Source organism: Geospiza fortis, unplaced genomic scaffold (genome assembly GCF_000277835.1).
Source record: "Geospiza fortis unplaced genomic scaffold, GeoFor_1.0 scaffold54, whole genome shotgun sequence".
NCBI lineage: Eukaryota > Metazoa > Chordata > Aves > Passeriformes > Thraupidae > Geospiza > Geospiza fortis.
In genome coordinates, this window is record NW_005054301.1 from 646,128 (window position 1) to 663,619 (window position 17,492).

Here is a 17,492-nt window from a genome sequence, read left to right on the forward strand (position 1 = left end):
CTATTATATTACAAAATTAAAGTGGTAAATGTACAGTTGTTTGAAACTAATTTCCTACAGAGTATTGTGTGCACCTAGAAATTAGACAGATGGAAACAATAGTGAGCATCTGCTGCTTCTTTCATGTGCTGTTGAATGGCAGTAATTTTCCCAGCAACAATTATTGACTTAAGTGTTATTTGTAGACAAATCAACACCAGACAGTATATAAAATAGCTGAGGAAATGACATAAGCCATAGTCAGTCTAGCACAATTTATTTTGGTGAGTGTAGTCTGGACTTCTATATTTTGTAGATCTAACATAATTCCATTTTAAATAGATTTCTATCAGAGAGTATAAATACAAAGTATTGAGAAGAACTAAGGAGAAATGAGAGGTTGTGACTTCTGGCCACAAGTATATAGTGTACAATCTTTGTGCTTCCTCAGGACAAAGTGTTTTGTCATCATTACCCACCTGTGAAAAATGGCAAAATACAAAGTCATGGTCTTCTGAAAAAAGTAGCAGCTGAACTATTTCTGGACAAGTCTTTGAAACTGCCCTGCTCTTACAGCATTTAGCCCATAAAATGGCTTTTAGAAATAGCTCAAGGAGTACAGAAAGTCAGTTATTAAGTACATGTGTTCAAAAGGAAACAAGTCAAGAACAATAATGCATACAGAAATAGTATTTTCTTCAGACAAGTGTTTAATTTTTCATTACATAAGACAAAAGACTTTTGAATATATTTTCAAGTGCTGAAAAGCTCACTGCTTCTCTGTTCTTGCATCCCCACGTTTCTGATAATTGATAGATTACAGATATATTTAGTTTTAATTTGAACCAATTTCCTCGCACTATTTATCCAGTTGAATGCACACTGATTAATGGCATTTCTCAACTGAAATTGCTGAGTCGTTTTTTTTTCTTTCTATATACTGGCTGAATATTAAACAGAAGATAAATAATAAAACTGCCTTTATTTCTCAAATAATAATGCAAATGAGAACAGTACAGACTGTTCCAGTTCAGCACAGTGACAAGGAAAGGATATTGTCACTACTGCTTTGTGTTTTATTTTCAAAACTGCAGGAAGTAGTATTCTATCCATGCAGAAAGCCCAAAGTAAAGACTTTTCAAACTTAAGTCAATTTCCCAGGGTTCCAAGCCTTTCAAGTGCTTTCATCTCAGGCAGAAAAGTGTTGGGTTTTAAGAAAGTCCATTATCACACAGCAGCAGGAAATACAAAGATGTGAGAGATGTCAGTGAATGTTCTAACAAGTGATCAAGCAAGAGCCAGATAAACTTTAAAAAGTTAACATATGTGCTATTTCTCTGATGAACCCTAAGTGACCAAATTATTTTCAGGGAGATGTAAGATATTGAATTTGTGAAATGCCGTTGCTAGGAGAGGTGAATAAACAGTGATGCAGCCACATTTCGGCAGACATTAAAGCGTTTCTTTTTTTTTATGAAAAACTAATGCAGATGAGGTTCAACAGGAAGAGAGAACAGTTTGGAGAATGGAGTTATATTGCATATGGTGTAGAAAGCACATAAGAAAAGAGTCAGTGAAAGCAAATGAGAGAAAGCAAACTGAACAGCTAAAAAAAATCACTTCAGAGATATATATTACATTATAAAGACACCTCATTCTGCGACGTGGGAATTCAATTCCCAGCAATAGTTTCTTCCAATAAGATGCAATCATTAACCAAACACTGATCTCTCTTTCATTACACAGTAATGGTGGTGATTAAACTGACACCTCTTTGCTTGCAAGTATTTATTCAAACAGCTCAGGTGGGTAAAAGAATACACAGAATTTTTCCTGCAAGACAGTGATTTGGGATTCTCAGCAACGATTTCAAAATACGTGCAGTACAGTGCAGAAACATCTTCCAATTTTTTCTGGAGTTCTTGAAAAAATTACTTGCATTATATGAATGTATGTGTAGCCTACAGATGCTGCATGTCGTTAAAGTATAGACACATGCAGCATCATATCAAGTGTCCCTTTTATTCTTAGTGAACTGGATTTTCAGCAACAAACATAAATTCTTAGTTACCAGTGGGCTAAAACCCAGGTACCTCCTTCATATTCAGTATTGGATTATGTAAATGTTAATTTCCATTTCCCTCTGACATTTCTGACACTTGCACTTACTGTTTCAATGATATTTTGGATTAACTGTGCATTACAATTCAATCCTCTTGAAAGAATGCTATGCAATAAATTGACAGTGTACAATTTTAATCATTTGATACTAAATTAAAAAGCTTCATATAGCAGTACATTTGGAAATTATTAGGAACTATGTCAACAACAGCAAAATATTTTTGTATGTTATTGATTAACTGGAGAGTTTAACTCCAGATCTAATGGCACACCAGTTAGTAGTGTTGCAGAAAGTTCTATAACTGTTTAGTCAACTATGCATTATTGACATAAACTTCTTTCAAAAAAACTGGAACATTTTGATTCCATTTCAACTGGGTGCACATATCTAAGGTAGCAATGAAATATACTGACACTTTATTAATTCCATAAAGAGATCCTTTCCCTGGGTGAACTGCCAAAAAACTTCTGCAACAGTTATCTTCTTCTGAAAGCTTAAACAATATGTACCCAAACTTGATCTTTCCCATTCAGTGCAGTAACATATGAACCACAGAAGAAAAATTTTGTATAGGTTAAAAGGGAAACTTTAATTAGGAAAATATTTGAAGAATAAATGTTACAGACAATCGCATGGACAATATAATCTTTCTCTTGATATCACAAAACACCTCAGTATTACAGATTTACATTTCTAGAAGAAGTATCCAATTAAGTATCCAAAAAATATCCTATTAATATTTTATTTTTATGTAGTTTCACCAAATAAATTTTCTTTTTATTCACCCAAAATGCATAAGCAAGCATCTCAGGAGTAAAAAATGTCAAGTGGTGTTCAACAATACCTGTTTTGTCAGGTATTTTCACCTTCCTCTTTTAATGGACAGTCTTTTGTAACTTATACTGAAGCCTCAGGACACTGAACTTTCAAGGCAGTTCAGCTACCACTCAGGCTCCAATAAATTCCATTAACATGAATTCATTAGATTCAGAGACCTTGTTATATTGATCACCAAGGGACCCACTTTTAAGAATTAGAATGTTTCGCTTCTCAAAAAAGATACCAATCTTGGTATTTGCTAATTATCATTCCTGACTATCACCCCTGTAAGAAAGGATTTCTCCCTCTTAAACAACTATTAATGCTTCACTTCCATACTTGTGATGTTCTACCTGGATCCTTAGTTTAGCAGAATACAGACAGAAATAACTGAATCATACATAATAAAATCTGAAAAAGAAACATATGAGTTACTTACATTTTTAATGTCATTTTCATGGTGAAAGATATATTCAAACAATGCCTGCCAGAAGAATATTTAAAACATTATCATATTTGAAGAGAAAAAATTATAATATTCCTTCAGATGAATATAGAATCTTGATTATGCTAAGCAGAAATTAATTCTTTGGGAAAACAATCACATTCACACATAACAAATGCCGACATTTACATTTAAGACTCCAACAGACAAAAACTATAGATGTGCTATATTGTCATCACAACAAAGCATCTTAATTCTTAATCTGTTGCAAAAGATTAGCAGAATTGTTTCTTATCTTTGGTGCTTAACTTCACTTTAAAACAAAAAAGGCAGCCGTAACCTGAAAGTGAATATATATTTGAGAATCTGGTACAATTTTAATGACTTCTTATCTGTAAAATCAATCAGTGACCTAAAAAAAGCTTTTTGCAATGGACACTTAGGTGCTTATATAGTGATAAAGCTACTTAAATTAAACACAGGTTTATTAAGAATGCAAGCTGAGCAAACTTTGCCTTCTGAGATAAAAATTTTAAGCTCTACAATATTTTGAGATCTTTAAAGGAAAAAAAAATTAGAAATTGTTTGTAAATGATAAATAAATGCTAATAATACTGTGCTTCTGAAACAAACCATCATAATAACAAAGCTTAAAGAAGTCACATTCATCAGCTGTGCTGTGGGTAACTGCTTATAAGGCCACAACAGTTACACAGTAAAATAACTGCAGCTTTGTTCCCTCCTGTATAAAGCTAATTAAGTCATACTACCTTGTAGTTGATCTACACTAGAATATGAGATGAGTCTATATTAGGCAATGGGGGTGGCATTTTCAGTGAATAAAATGACATTGAAAGATACTGGATAAGTAAATGGAGACTGGAAGCCTCTGTTCCCAAAAATGTATTATGGGTGCTAGTAACTCAAGGTTCAATTGAGTTGAACCTTGACCTTCTGCATCCAAATCCCAGGTCTTAATTGCTTCAAAAGAACAGAACATTTTTCTAAATTTGTTTAATTCATTCTAAAACACCAGGAGAAAATATTGCCCCATGAGAAAAGAAAGACAGAACAAGACCTCATCCTCCTAAGGGCTTCCATGACCCTTCTGCCAGATTTTCTTAGACAAAATTCTTAAAATATTTACCTTCAGGAAACTAGAGAATTACTAATGAATTGTCATGTCTTGTGAGGAAAATAAACTACAACCTACTTTTCTTCTAGTTTCAGTCACAAAAGACTCCAAACAGATGATTAAAAGACATTAAAGGATTATAAATAGTAACACATTTATAAGGAGCTTAGAATAGGTAGATAAGAAAAGAATAGACAATAAAGAAGTAGTGGAAAATTTTCTCCTCCAGCTCAATAACAGAGAATCATTCGGTAAAAGTGTGTAAATCTGAAGTGACAAGAAAGATGTTTTCTTGCACGGCTGGCATGAGGAATTTACTGCTGTTATGCACAGACTCTGACCTTCAAAAGGATTTAAGTGGCTGAACATTCACTTGGATAAAAATATCTAGAGTTATCTTAGTAAGTCTATTAAAAATCCACAAGTTAAAAAAGATAAAACTTTCTGTTTCATACTAGAGAACAGTTGCTAACTGGGATTTACCAGAGGCTTTTTCTCGTAACAGGTGATACCTTATACATCTACTATGGTGTTTCCTGGGATAGTCTTTAACATGGTTAATGTTCATCAAAGAGAAGCCACATTTCCATTTACTTCAAAATATGGAAAACCTCAGAGGGATAATCTAACTTTAAAAAAGATACAGGGAGGCTACTCTTCAAACACATAAGGAGGAAGCAGGTAGGAGGTATTCATATACAAACATGAATAGACTGGCTAATTATGTAAATTCAATAACTGCAAGGTTTATCACCTTTATGCACTGGGAGAGGTGACAGCTCAAAAGTTTTGAAACTTTAATCTGTTATTCTTAATGGAGAGTGCAGTCTGCATTCTCACCTCCTGCTTTGGCTTTGGCCTTATTGCTCTTTCTTTAAAAAAAAAGTTATAAATCCATGTAGCTCCAAATTTAAACTTAGATCTTACATTGTGTGAAATGTTAATGTCATAATGTATTAGCTTCATAATACTGACAAGTACACTTGCTGCCTATGGATGTTTCTATGACTGTTGATTTACATTTTTTGGCCTAAGCTTCTTTTCATATGAAATTGAAGGAAGACAAATCTGCCACAAAAATGCTAATTAAAACCCAAAATTGTTAAAAATATGTACGTTTCTCATTCCTGAGAGCCGTTGTTGAGAATATTTCCTCTGAAAGCTAACCTACCGACTTAAATAGTATGTAGTTAGCAATCACAATTAAAAGCTAGCTGTCTTCAAGCAGAAGAACTAAGCCTAGTTTTTATGGATGTGTCTTGTGCTTCTTAATCCTTCCCAGGTTTCTTACATTCTCCCTGTTTTCCAGACTGTAGTGGATTTATAAAAAATGTGTCTGCTGGCTGATTGCCAGCAAGGACATAATTGGACAAAAAGCATGCAGTATGTTTACAGCATTGATAATGAAATGATTTGTAACTGCCCTCAGATGGTAGCCTGGAAGTCTTTGATTACCTCACCAGACTAGAACTTACTATATTTGATACCTATTCTTATGCCTAGTTTGGTTAAGAGGCCAAGTGACCATGATGTAAGCAGTGGGGGATGGACACATTGCAATTACACAGGATTTATTTCCTTTGAAAACCACACTGAAATGCAATGCCCTACATCAGTCTAGATCAGGCTTTAATAAGCAAAGAAATTTCCTGGTTGCTTATGAAAAACTGTTAACCAAAGTTTTGGACTGGAAGAGCTATTTCCACCAGCATATTATCAGATACTGCCAGTTTTCTTAACAGTGTTCACCATTATGTTTCTCAAAATAGACTAAATTCATACTGGTTTGTTCACCCTTAGGCTCAGAGCCAAATATAGCTCCCTAAAGTGTGTTTGACACCTTGTTCTCCCTAGAGATAATTCCTTGATACGTTGTGCAAATTGAGCTGTTGGCATCAGCCCAACAGTTGTTTTTTATGAACACACTATGCAAAGAAAACATGTTCAACCATACAGCTAACTGGTTGTGTTGGGGAAAGATTCAACTGAAAGGCAAAATAAATCTTCTTACAACTTTCAGCTCCCTGCCACTTGGAGCCGAAACCTCTAAGTTGGGTGGATAACCTGCAAAACCCTCTTCTATTGTCAGATAGTTTCACTGACCATCAATCAGTTGATCTTAACTGAAAATGAAGAAGTATTCTGAACAAAGAATGGTACCTTTTACATAAAAAGTTTTAACTCAAGCCATAAAAGTAAAGAAAAAATCCAAACATCGTGAATATTTTTAGGCCAGGATTGCCACCTATTTGTATACAGAACCACATTTCCAGACATTAAGGAAGGTTCTGCTGGTTTTTTGCTCCTGGCTTCTTTTTTCTTCTCTTGGTTGCCCTTCATCACTCCTAGATGCACAGCTCAAAATTATTTACCAGTGGAGCATTTTTTCCTATACAAATGTTTTCCCTAGATTATACTTTCACCATAACCTCTTTAGACATAGCTTCAATTTCAAGTCTGGTAAACACTGTCAAAAGGTGAGTAACACACTATTTTTCTGGAGCTAATATCTAAACCACTGTTCATCATCTTTTTTATCCCCAATCCCATGTATAGTTACATCAGAATGACACCAGAAAACAAGAAAAAGATATCACAACACTAACTAAAGTTGTTACATACCTTTGCCAGTTTGGGTTTCTGAGCATATTTTGTTAAATTCAGTCGAGACAGATTTATGAAGGGGCCATCTGGATTTGTTATCATTGAAGCCTGAGGGGGGAAAAAGAAGCTTTTTAAGTGGGAAGATCCCCTACACTTTTCCTGAAGATTTAAAAAATATTATTAGTATACAAAAAACCACCAAAATTCCAAACAAAACATTTGTAGATTCACTGCTCTACTGTGCAGTACCAACTCTTCCTTTTTATTCTTTGTCTATCCCCACTATTTCCATACACTGCCTAAGCATGTAGCTTGGAAGCTGGGATACATAACCAAAAAAATCTTCAAGAAATACTCAGGAAGATTAGTCCCTACCTGCAGTAGTGAGAGGATGCCACATTTTACCCTTAGTGTGATTTTAATATGTATTACATACTCATGCTGGTTGCAGTTTATTAATTTTGCCAATAGAATGGGATAAATTAGTATAAACTATTCTCCTTATCTTTTGAAGTGACAGACACTGAATGCTTATCAATTGTTTTGTAGTAGACACTTATGGTGAAATCATGTCACAGTCTTTACATGGTCTTCCACTAATAAAAACTTGTCTCAAGGAGCCTGTGAATTTGGAATTTGTCGGAACCCAGGAAATTCCTCTGACTGCCCTGGAGGACTCGAGATCCTGACAAGGGGTTGGAGACCTTGGCATGGACTCAAAAACACCTGTGGCTTTGATTTTAGCCCACAGGAAAAAAAAAACCTATCAACCTTGTATGAAGATGTACAAGCCACAAGAGTTTGATTAGAATGATAGTGAATTTATCACTGGGTGAAAATGCAGAATTTTGGGGTTTTTAGAATGGGGGGGCAGGAGGCAAGATGGAGGAATCTGGGTGTGTCCAGTCTTTCTCCTTCTTAGCGTCCATCTTCTGCTGTGATGGTGGCACTTTTGGATTGGTTTAGAGTAGAGACAAACTGTCTAACATAGGTGATAGGTATTGGAAAATTATTGTAAATAAAGTACACGTAGTTTTTAGTATAAAAAGATAACACCACCCCCAAGGCAGTCAATGTGCCTCAACCCGACCTGCCAGATAGACCTCGGTGGGTCGGAGAAAAAATGTTATAGATAAGAAAAAATAAACAACCTTGAGAATGAGAGCCAAGGAATTCTGTCTTCTTCTTCAGTCTTGGGGCTGGGAAAAAGAGACTTTCTAACAGCTGAGGGTCATCTCAACACCAGAGACCCCGTAAGGAAATTATATGAATCCTGGTGAACTTGTGAATTTATGTACATTTTTTTACATAACCAGACTATCAAATGCACAAGAAGTTATATTTTCAAACTCTATTTTGAAAAAATCAAAAAAATTGAAAACACTCGCCTCCTTCAAACTTGAGTTTAGAGGGAGCTTTTAAGTAAACTACAGTGTCAGTGTGTCAGATACTGTGACCAAGAAATGTTCCACTCTGGGAAGAGAGGCAAGCAACTCACCGTGCCTGGCCTGACATACCCCCCAGAGGCGCTGGTGATGGGCCGAGCTGTGAGAGCTGTTCGGGGCGTTCGTATTGCCTGCTCCATGGTGCTGGGCCGTCCGCTCTGCGTGCTGGGTCTCACAAACCCTGTGATGGGCCTTCCTGACTGAGTTACAGGCCTGAAGATGTCAAGTAAATTATCCTTATGTTAGGTGGTATTTATTGATAGAGAATTTAAACAGTTATACCCAAAGCATTTCATTTTCAGAATGATTTGTTCATTTTGAACTCATTGCATTTTAAAAAATAAACTATCACATACCTAACAGCTGGGCTGGGGCCTCCACCTTGGCCCGTTCCAGGAAGTTTCAAAGATGTTCCTGGTCCTACAAAATAAGAGCATTTCTCACTTCACTTTGAGATATTACTCCCTTGTCCAGAGGACTTCAAACATGATTGTGTTTTACGATAAACAGTACGCCAGAAATTTCTTTATTCAAACTGAGGGGACAAAGAAGACAAACCCCACATATTGCATTCCACTAATGATAATTTGAAAGACTTGCAAGAAACCTGCCAAACAATGACAGGTTTTCTTTCTTTCACCCTCTCCATTCTCTCCTCCATCCCACCTGGGGGGAGCGAACAAGTGCCTGTGTGAATGCCTACTGAGATGGACCCAAACAATTGTCAAGAATTCTTAGAAACACCTCACAGTGCTAAAGGTAAAAGGTTACTGAAACAATGAGACCAGGCTAACTTGAAATGGTATATTTTCTCTCTGGTATCCAGACTTGAGTAGGTAAATCTAAACCTTCACCTACAGAGCAGATGGAAAATGTTATCTCATGACATTAGACCCTGGTAAAATCCCCACCTACAATTTAGAGCACTATAGAGTGTGAACTCGTCCATACCCAAAGGTCATCAATGAAAACACTGAACCAACTTGAGCCCAGATGAACTGATGAAGGGTTCCCCTTTTCACATATTTCTGTTTTGACAGTGGATCATTAAGAATTACTAGTTCCTGCAGGTAGATTTTCATTCACTGGCATTTGATTGGGCAGTTCTTCTAATCTGCTATGTGAATGTCTATGAGATGGTTTTAAACACTTGGTTAAGGGCAACATATGACATCTATACCTTGCAGTCTCTTTACTGTTTGTTACTATGTATAGAAAGAAATGAGATTTAAGTTGACACAGACAATTACTGACAAATCACTGTTACTCATCTATGCATTTTCTATATTCTTATGAACTGCTTTTATTGCAAATATTTCCAAGAACTGAAGATAAACTGATAGGTAGACAGTTTCCTTTCTCCTTTTTTCCACAAAACAAACTGTAAGCAGCCACCTGACTACAGCTGTATTTAAAGTTAAATAATACAAAAGAAGTTATTAACCATGATCTCCTTGGTAAAACCAACAAAATATGCAATTGGTGCTAAAATAAATAAAATCTCTCTCTCTTTTCACTGGACACCCTCAGGATTTCTATTGCTTACTTGCCTTCTATAGTCTTATGAATCTTTAAGTTTTTACTCCATAACAGAAAGGGTGGACAGTTCACTCAGCAGAGTTTCTAACATGGTAACTAGGGCACTCTTCAGTGAAATGGGGAAAGTGGCTTTCAACTTTTTAGACTAGCAGACAAATGTATTACTCTTCCACCTTCTGAACTATTTTAAAAACTATTGCTCTAATATAAAAGAGGCAAGACATTAAAATTCCTTTTTTCAGACATGTTTTTTCAATAACTACAATTGTTTTGAGTTTTTGGTGCACTGGGAGAATGCCTAGAGTTCCCTTGACCTCACCCCAGGCAACTCAGTCCTTACTTGGAGAATTCCCAAGCCAACTAGCTATGAATAGATGTAAAAGGCCACAGCAGTGCATGCTGCCACTAGAAGTGTCAGAATTTAAGAGTGAAATTTCAGTAGTTAGTGATGACTGTAGATGACTCCTTTAACTCCCAGTTAATAAAATAGCTGTGATTATCCATAATGCCAATTAGTACAACTTTCTGAAAAATATGCTGTCAAGGTAACACATTTAAACAAGATTAGAATATTACCTGAGAAAATTAATGGTGTTAATAGTCCAAAAGTAACATAATGGATTTTTCTGTAAAACAGTGCTCTAGGACATTTTAGTTAACAAACAAGATGGATGGAAAATTAACACAGCAAAATTATAAGAAGAAAGATATCTTTACATATGTATGAAGAGAAACCACAGAAAAGTAGTTTTTTCCCATGGATCCTATATACTTTAGTAATTATTTAATAACTCACGACTGACAGCAAAGTCCTAATTAAGAGAGTTTAATCTGGAAACTAAGATAAGGGCAGATGTAAAACTGAAATGGATATGTAACTGATGCAGAAGGATTTAAACTGCTTAATAGGCAAAGTATAGACAATACCAATTGTAATATGAGAGGTGTGGCTGCACAGTTTTATGTTTGTGAACTATGACTTTAGTGGAGGAGGATATCCTGAAAGATCTGCCACAATGAAAGAAAGACCTGAGTCAAGACCAACTATGGCTAACACACTTTAACAGCAAAAGGAAAAGCCCACAGTCAGTCAGCACCCATTTTTATTAAGTCAAGTGTACAAGTGGAGTAATCACAGAACCAAAGAATGGTGGAGGTCTGAAGGGACCTCTGGAGGTCATATGGTCCAATGATGCTCAAGCAGGGACACCTGAAGCCAAGGACCCGGCTGCCCAGGACCCTACGTAGATGGTTTCTGGATAGCTCTAAGGAGGTAGACTCCACAGTCTCCATGGGGAGCCCGTGCCAGTGCTCAATCACCCTCATAGTTAAAAATAAATGTTTCTTGATGTTCAGAAGAAACCTCCTGAGCTTAAGTTTGTGCCCACTGCCATTGGTCCTGTCCCTAGATACCACTGACTCTGTCATCCTTGCACTCTGTTCAGTGATTTCTGGGCTTACTTTTTATGCAAACGTGTAACATTAGAACACCTCAGATGTATAAAGGAAGTAAAATCAAGGTGTAGAAGAAAAAGATGTTTTCTGCATGTGAGTGGATCATTGTCTAGTTTGGTGACTACAAAAGACAAGTGGATAACTAGAAAGGTTTAAGAAAAGACTTTCAAGACTCAACTCAAAAACTAAAATACATAGCTCAGAATGAGAAGATTGTTTAGCTTATCAAAGAAAAGATCACTGGATGATTTAATGACAGATTTAACTACTTACTTGGGAAATATACCTTTGAAAATAACTTTGTATCAGGCATAAAATGTTCACAAAGAAGCAACAGATGGAGTTATAGCTGATAATTCCCATTAAAGATATGGCACACTGATAAAATCTATTAAATTTAATAATTTACAAAAGACTGCAAGGAGTTCTCTGTCTTTGGAAAGTACTTTCTGAAAAATTATATACTAGCTCAGGCACACCTGGCAAATTTGAAGCACGAATAGCAAAGTCTTATCTCAATGATACAGAAGTAGAGGCTACACTATTGTAATAATTTTCTTTGGTTTTGAAATCTGTGACACACTATCCAGAAGGTCACCTTTTTTTTCAGCTTCAACATAGCATGAATATATTTTTCCAGAATGCCTTATTTCTAAATAGTATTCATCAAATTATTTTTCTTGGAAGATAAGCTCTACCACAGGGGGCACAAAATCAAATTAAACTCCAGATTTTATTACTGTGGTGTTTTAAGACAGATATCCATAATTAGTTGATCACATTGTATAAACACATCTCCAGTACTGCTTGACTGTGACCAAGCATGTAATGAAAATTTTAAAAACTGTAACAAGACAGATATGCAATTGCCTACATCTATACAGACAAGAAAAGCTTTTAACACTTCAAGTGTCAGTTTGGTCTTTGTCCAGTTCTTCCCTTGAATTCCTTGACATGGTATGTGGTTGAGAGCCATGCTTAATAAGTTACGTAAAAACTTCCATGTGAACTGTACTAAAGAAACAGAGAAAAATATAAATACTGCCAAAAAAGTAGTGGAAGACAACTAATTATTGTCCACTTGGAAGGGAATTGACGAAGCTGAAAAATAATTGCATAGAAGAAACAATGTCAGAGCTGAAGAACTGTTTTGTGAAGGAAGAGAAAAATGAAGTAGAGAAAAGCAGAAGAAAGAAAATCGGTTGAGGTAATGTTTGCAGGACATGATGCCAAAAGGTGGTATCTGACTGTCGTCTACACTACAGGCATATGGATAAAATTCACAGTACATTGAGGACAGATTTTTTCTCTAGTTTCCCACAATGCCTAAAGAAGCCAGAAAGGAGTAAAAGAAATCAACATATTGGTGGAAAAAGCAAGTGACCACTTGTATCCTCACTACATTTCCTCAAATGTAGAGGAAAAGCTGACTAAACACAATTGAGCACAGTCTGAACTCTCGTCTGACAGGCCTAAGAACTACATCAAGAACACATGGTAGATCTCAACATTGCCATAAAACAATCTGAAATGCTTTTTTTACCAATACTAAATGCTGTATCAGGTCACCTCAGTTTGCACTATTCTAGATGGCATAAGAGATGGCCAAAAGAGCTCTTGTCAAGTCCATGTATTTAAGTGCAAGTCAATCTTACGTGCAACTTGAGCAATGGCATTTTCATCCAGGATGATCTCTGCAATTCCTTCTTGATCCATATCAATCTCATCCACATACACCATTTCTGTCAAAGCCCGTGTTTTCAGGTTCCAGGCAGCCTAAATAAGGATAAGTAAAAAGTAAAATATCTTCAAGACACTAAGAAAATAATCTAATTAGCAATTTTGTAATTTCTTTATTATTCACTTCACAGCTTTATTAGGCTTAAATAAGGTATTGACTTAAAACAGCTGAGTATATCTATCTGTCTGATGGAGGTATAAAATGGGACTAAGTCCTTTGTTCAAAGCATCAGCTGTAAAACACTATATAAATATATACCCCAGGAATTTCAGATTATGAGAGTATTGCAACTCATTTCAGTGACCTGAACTGACAAATTACTACTCTGTATGTCTTGAAGGATGATCTGAGCAAAGTGGAAAGGCAGGCATAACTCTAACCTATGTGACAAGCTTTGTATAGACCGTGAAGACACCAAATCAGTGGGGAGAAAAAAGAAAACAAGAAAAATCAATAGCAGCCATATAGAAATACCAACAAAGTAAGTGCAGGTCCAACCACTTTGATAATTTGATATGCTTGTAATGTACTCATAGAACTGGTATGATACAGGAAGTCACAAGACCAATCCCTGATCTTCCATCAGATATTGAACAGATAATCATAAATTTTCCAGAGTAAAAATAACTGCCAAAATAATTAGATTTGCTTCCTTTCTAACATGGAGTACAGCAATCTGGTGGAAAAGCATATTTAATATTGGCTAAGGAGACCTTTCAAAATAGAAACAGACTATCTTAATAGAAATAAAGGTCAAACACATGGAAATGTTTGTTCCTTAAGTAAGAGGTATGAGAAGATCTGAAACTCAAGCTTATTTAATAATTTAAATAATCATATAATGAAACACTTCTCATTCAACCTGTCTTTGCCTCTACACTTTCCTTATACTTCTATGCAAATTTGTGTCAATCAAAAAGAAAGTCTATCTAAAGATGATGAAATATTTAGCTATTCTTTTAAAAAGTGCTTTCTTCCAAGCAGAAGGAGACTTCAGCCAGCTGATTCAACCACAATTAGAAATTTTTGTTCAAGACTGAAAAAAAAGGAATTCAGCAGGATGATCTGAATCTAGGCCAGACAGTCATAATCCAGATCTGCTTTATTTTCTTTTAGTTTATTCTTATGTAGTAGGATGACAGCCTTTAATTAATTTTGAGATTTCTGTTAGATCTTCAATACCTTTAACAGTTTTTCATTATTCTATGAAGTATTTAATTTGTTAAATTTTTGATACCTTGATGCTACTCTGTTCTTTTCAAAGACATGTATACCTGCAGTCAACATGACCATGTCTACACAGGGAATATTCTCCAATTAGAGCTCTTGCACAGCCAAGCACAGGCTAAGTTTTTACTAGAAATAAGAAAATCTGCCCATAGTAATAATCTTTTCCTGGAAATTGGAAGTAGTAACTCCTCTACACTAATTGCTAAAACTGAGGCCAGTTCTTTACATAGGCATAAGTATATTATTGTAATTTTTCCACTAACTACCATGCGAAAATATGTTTTTAAAATCAACATCTCTCTTTGTCATTATTGGGCAAATATCTGCCATAAAAAATAGATTCCTGAGGCATCTCTTCCAGTGTAAAGCTCCTAGTCCAAGGCTTCACAGCCAACAAAAAATTCAAATATCACACAGTACTCCTTAATTAAACATCTGCTTGTAGATTACAGATTATCTGCTTTCTCTTTGTGGGCCTGATAATTTTTTTTTTGTGATAAGCACCATGTCTGGAGCTTATGAAGATAAACTGCATTTTTATGAAAAGGCATTTATATGATAGGAAAAAGAAAGGGGAGTTCATTTCAGAAAACCCAAATATTCACAATATAACAAATTTAGCTTGCTTAACTCATAATCAGAACAAAATTTACAATACCTAATAGCAATTAAAGAGGTACAGAAATGTGATGCAGTATATAAGTATACAGTACACAGCATGTAAGTCTAAACTCCAGAAAGAGAAGTGACAAAGTGTTTTTCAGTCAGTTTATGAGAAGTTTGTAACTGAATCAAGTATTTTCCTCTTGTTCCTGAAAAGTCCAAAAGCCAAATTAAAAATATAGACTTTGTTTTCTCTGAACATGGTAACATACTTTTTCAAGAGCTTATATTCCCCAATAAGCCTTTCTATTATAATAAATTTTATTCCATACACAATGAAAACCCCAGAACACAACTACATTGTGAAGGGTAATAATTACACTCAAAAAGATATCCAGCAGTGTTTCAGTGAAACCATTCTCCATGTAAACAACTTGCATGAATCATGGAGTAAAGACCTGTAAAATATGTTATGGAGCTGTAGTTAAAAATGCCATGTCACATTGCATTTAATCTCTTCTGACTGTAGGCTGGAGCCAAAAGATGCCATCACCTACCCAATACTATTCTTGCCACTGCAATAATCTAGAGCTAATGTGGGCAGAGGGAAAATTAATTAATTACTCTCATTCCTCCATCACTTATGCAAATCATCATCATGCACCTACAAGGCTACTAGACTCTGCACAAGGTAAGCAGTGAGCCTGAGCTGCAAGAGCAGGAAGAGAATGGGTAAGAGCCCACCATTACATGCACTAAATAAAACATGAAAGGGAGCCCTAAGAGCAGAAACATTCTTCTGTCTGTGAATACACATTGTTTTCTTCCTAATCTCATCTGCAGATGAAGGTCATTCACTTCAAGATAGATTCAATTAAGCTTTTAGAAAGCACTGAACTGCTGAAAAAGATATAGAAAAAAATATGAGAGAAATAAAATTCTATCAAATATAAAAGCTGCTTGTTCAAAATATCAAAAAATCTTCCCCTTATCAAAAGTCATGCCTTACCAATAACAAAAAAAAAAAGCTATTGAGGACATAACTACAAAACAAATATTATTCAGTGTATCAGAAATTCTTCCCAATGATTGCATCTAATGATTGTATTTATGGAAAGAACTTTACCTGAAACACAGTGTATTCAGAATCAAGCTCCTGAAAAGAGAGAAAATAGAAACTAAGGAATGGAAATGCCAAACAATAAAAACAACAACACAAGTGTATCTACACTCTGTGATGACCTCATTTTGCACAAACATTCTCTGACACATATATCCAAATTTTCATTCTATTACATTATCTCAATTTACACACATTATGAAGCTAATCAATGTTTTGCACAATGAAAGTAAATTTGCAATAAGTGTATCTTTCTGATACCTTTGCTTTCTTGCTTCTGCTGGATCATCCTAGCCAAATCTTAGATTAACATGCAAGCATTATGAAACTGAAAAATGATAGATTAAAAGAAAATTAACTTGGAAGATGGATACACATCTCCTAAAAATTAACCAGATTATCACACCATGGTCTTTGGCATGCCTACTTAATAAAATCCAAATTTGCACACTTTTTTCAGCTGCTGCTGGTGATCACAATGATACCACTCAAGAAGACAAAAGAAAATTTCATGGCTTTTTCATGGTACTTTTATGATGAAAATGATGTATTCATTGCACTTGGACAGTAATATTGTAAGTGGAATAAATGTCAAATTAACAGCCTATTGCACTACCCCAAAAAAATTAAAAGAAAAGCTACCAGATGAAGTTTACTGTAAGTGAACAAGCTGGAACTTGCATCTACTTGAAAACTTCTGGTAAAATTGAGTAAATACTGACAGGAAAAAAATGTAGGTTTATCACAAATCAATGTGTAATTATCGTGTTTACATAATATTTAAACTACCCTTCACTTCCAGGGACTGTGGATGAGTTTTTCCTAATGTATTATTTCAGCTTTGGACAAGGAAGGTGGGAGATAAATGTTACTTTCTCTAAATCACTATTAGTCTTTTGTAGTGTCAGATCACTTCTGCTCCTAGAGGTAGTGAAAAATTTCTTGCATATCTGGCATTGTATAAATCTATCACAGTTAAACCAACTATATCGGACTGAATACACAATCTTCAAGTAATTGAGACTATAAAGGGACTTCTGAAGGTCTCTAGTCCAAAGCCCTCAAAGCCAGGCCAGCTATGAGGTCAGGTGGGGTTGTTCAACGTCTTGTCCAATTGGATCTTGAAAACTTGCAAGCATGGAGGCTGCACAGTGCCACTGGGCAGCTTGTTCCATTGCTGACTATCCTTATGGAGAAATGTTTTTCTCCACACCAAGCCAAAGCCTCCTTCACTTTCCTGCACCATTGCAAGTGG

The 17,492-nt window shown here is 35.5% G+C and overlaps 1 protein-coding gene across 1 annotated transcript in view; it reads right to left on the reverse strand.

The window, feature by feature from the left end:
- TTC8 (tetratricopeptide repeat domain 8) overlaps positions 1–16,270 on the reverse strand; it is a 34,769-nt gene extending 18,499 nt beyond the window's left edge. The window contains exons 1-6 of the mRNA XM_031065100.1: positions 16,244–16,270; positions 13,199–13,319; positions 8,906–8,969; positions 8,603–8,762; positions 7,123–7,212; positions 3,360–3,404 (exon numbers count right to left, since the gene is read on the reverse strand). Coding sequence (XP_030920960.1) covers positions 3,360–3,404; positions 7,123–7,212; positions 8,603–8,762; positions 8,906–8,969; positions 13,199–13,283 — 444 coding nt within the window. The 5' untranslated portion in view covers positions 13,284–13,319; positions 16,244–16,270. The remainder of the gene's footprint in view (positions 1–3,359; positions 3,405–7,122; positions 7,213–8,602; positions 8,763–8,905; positions 8,970–13,198; positions 13,320–16,243) is intronic.
- Positions 16,271–17,492: the final 1,222 nt, after the last annotated feature.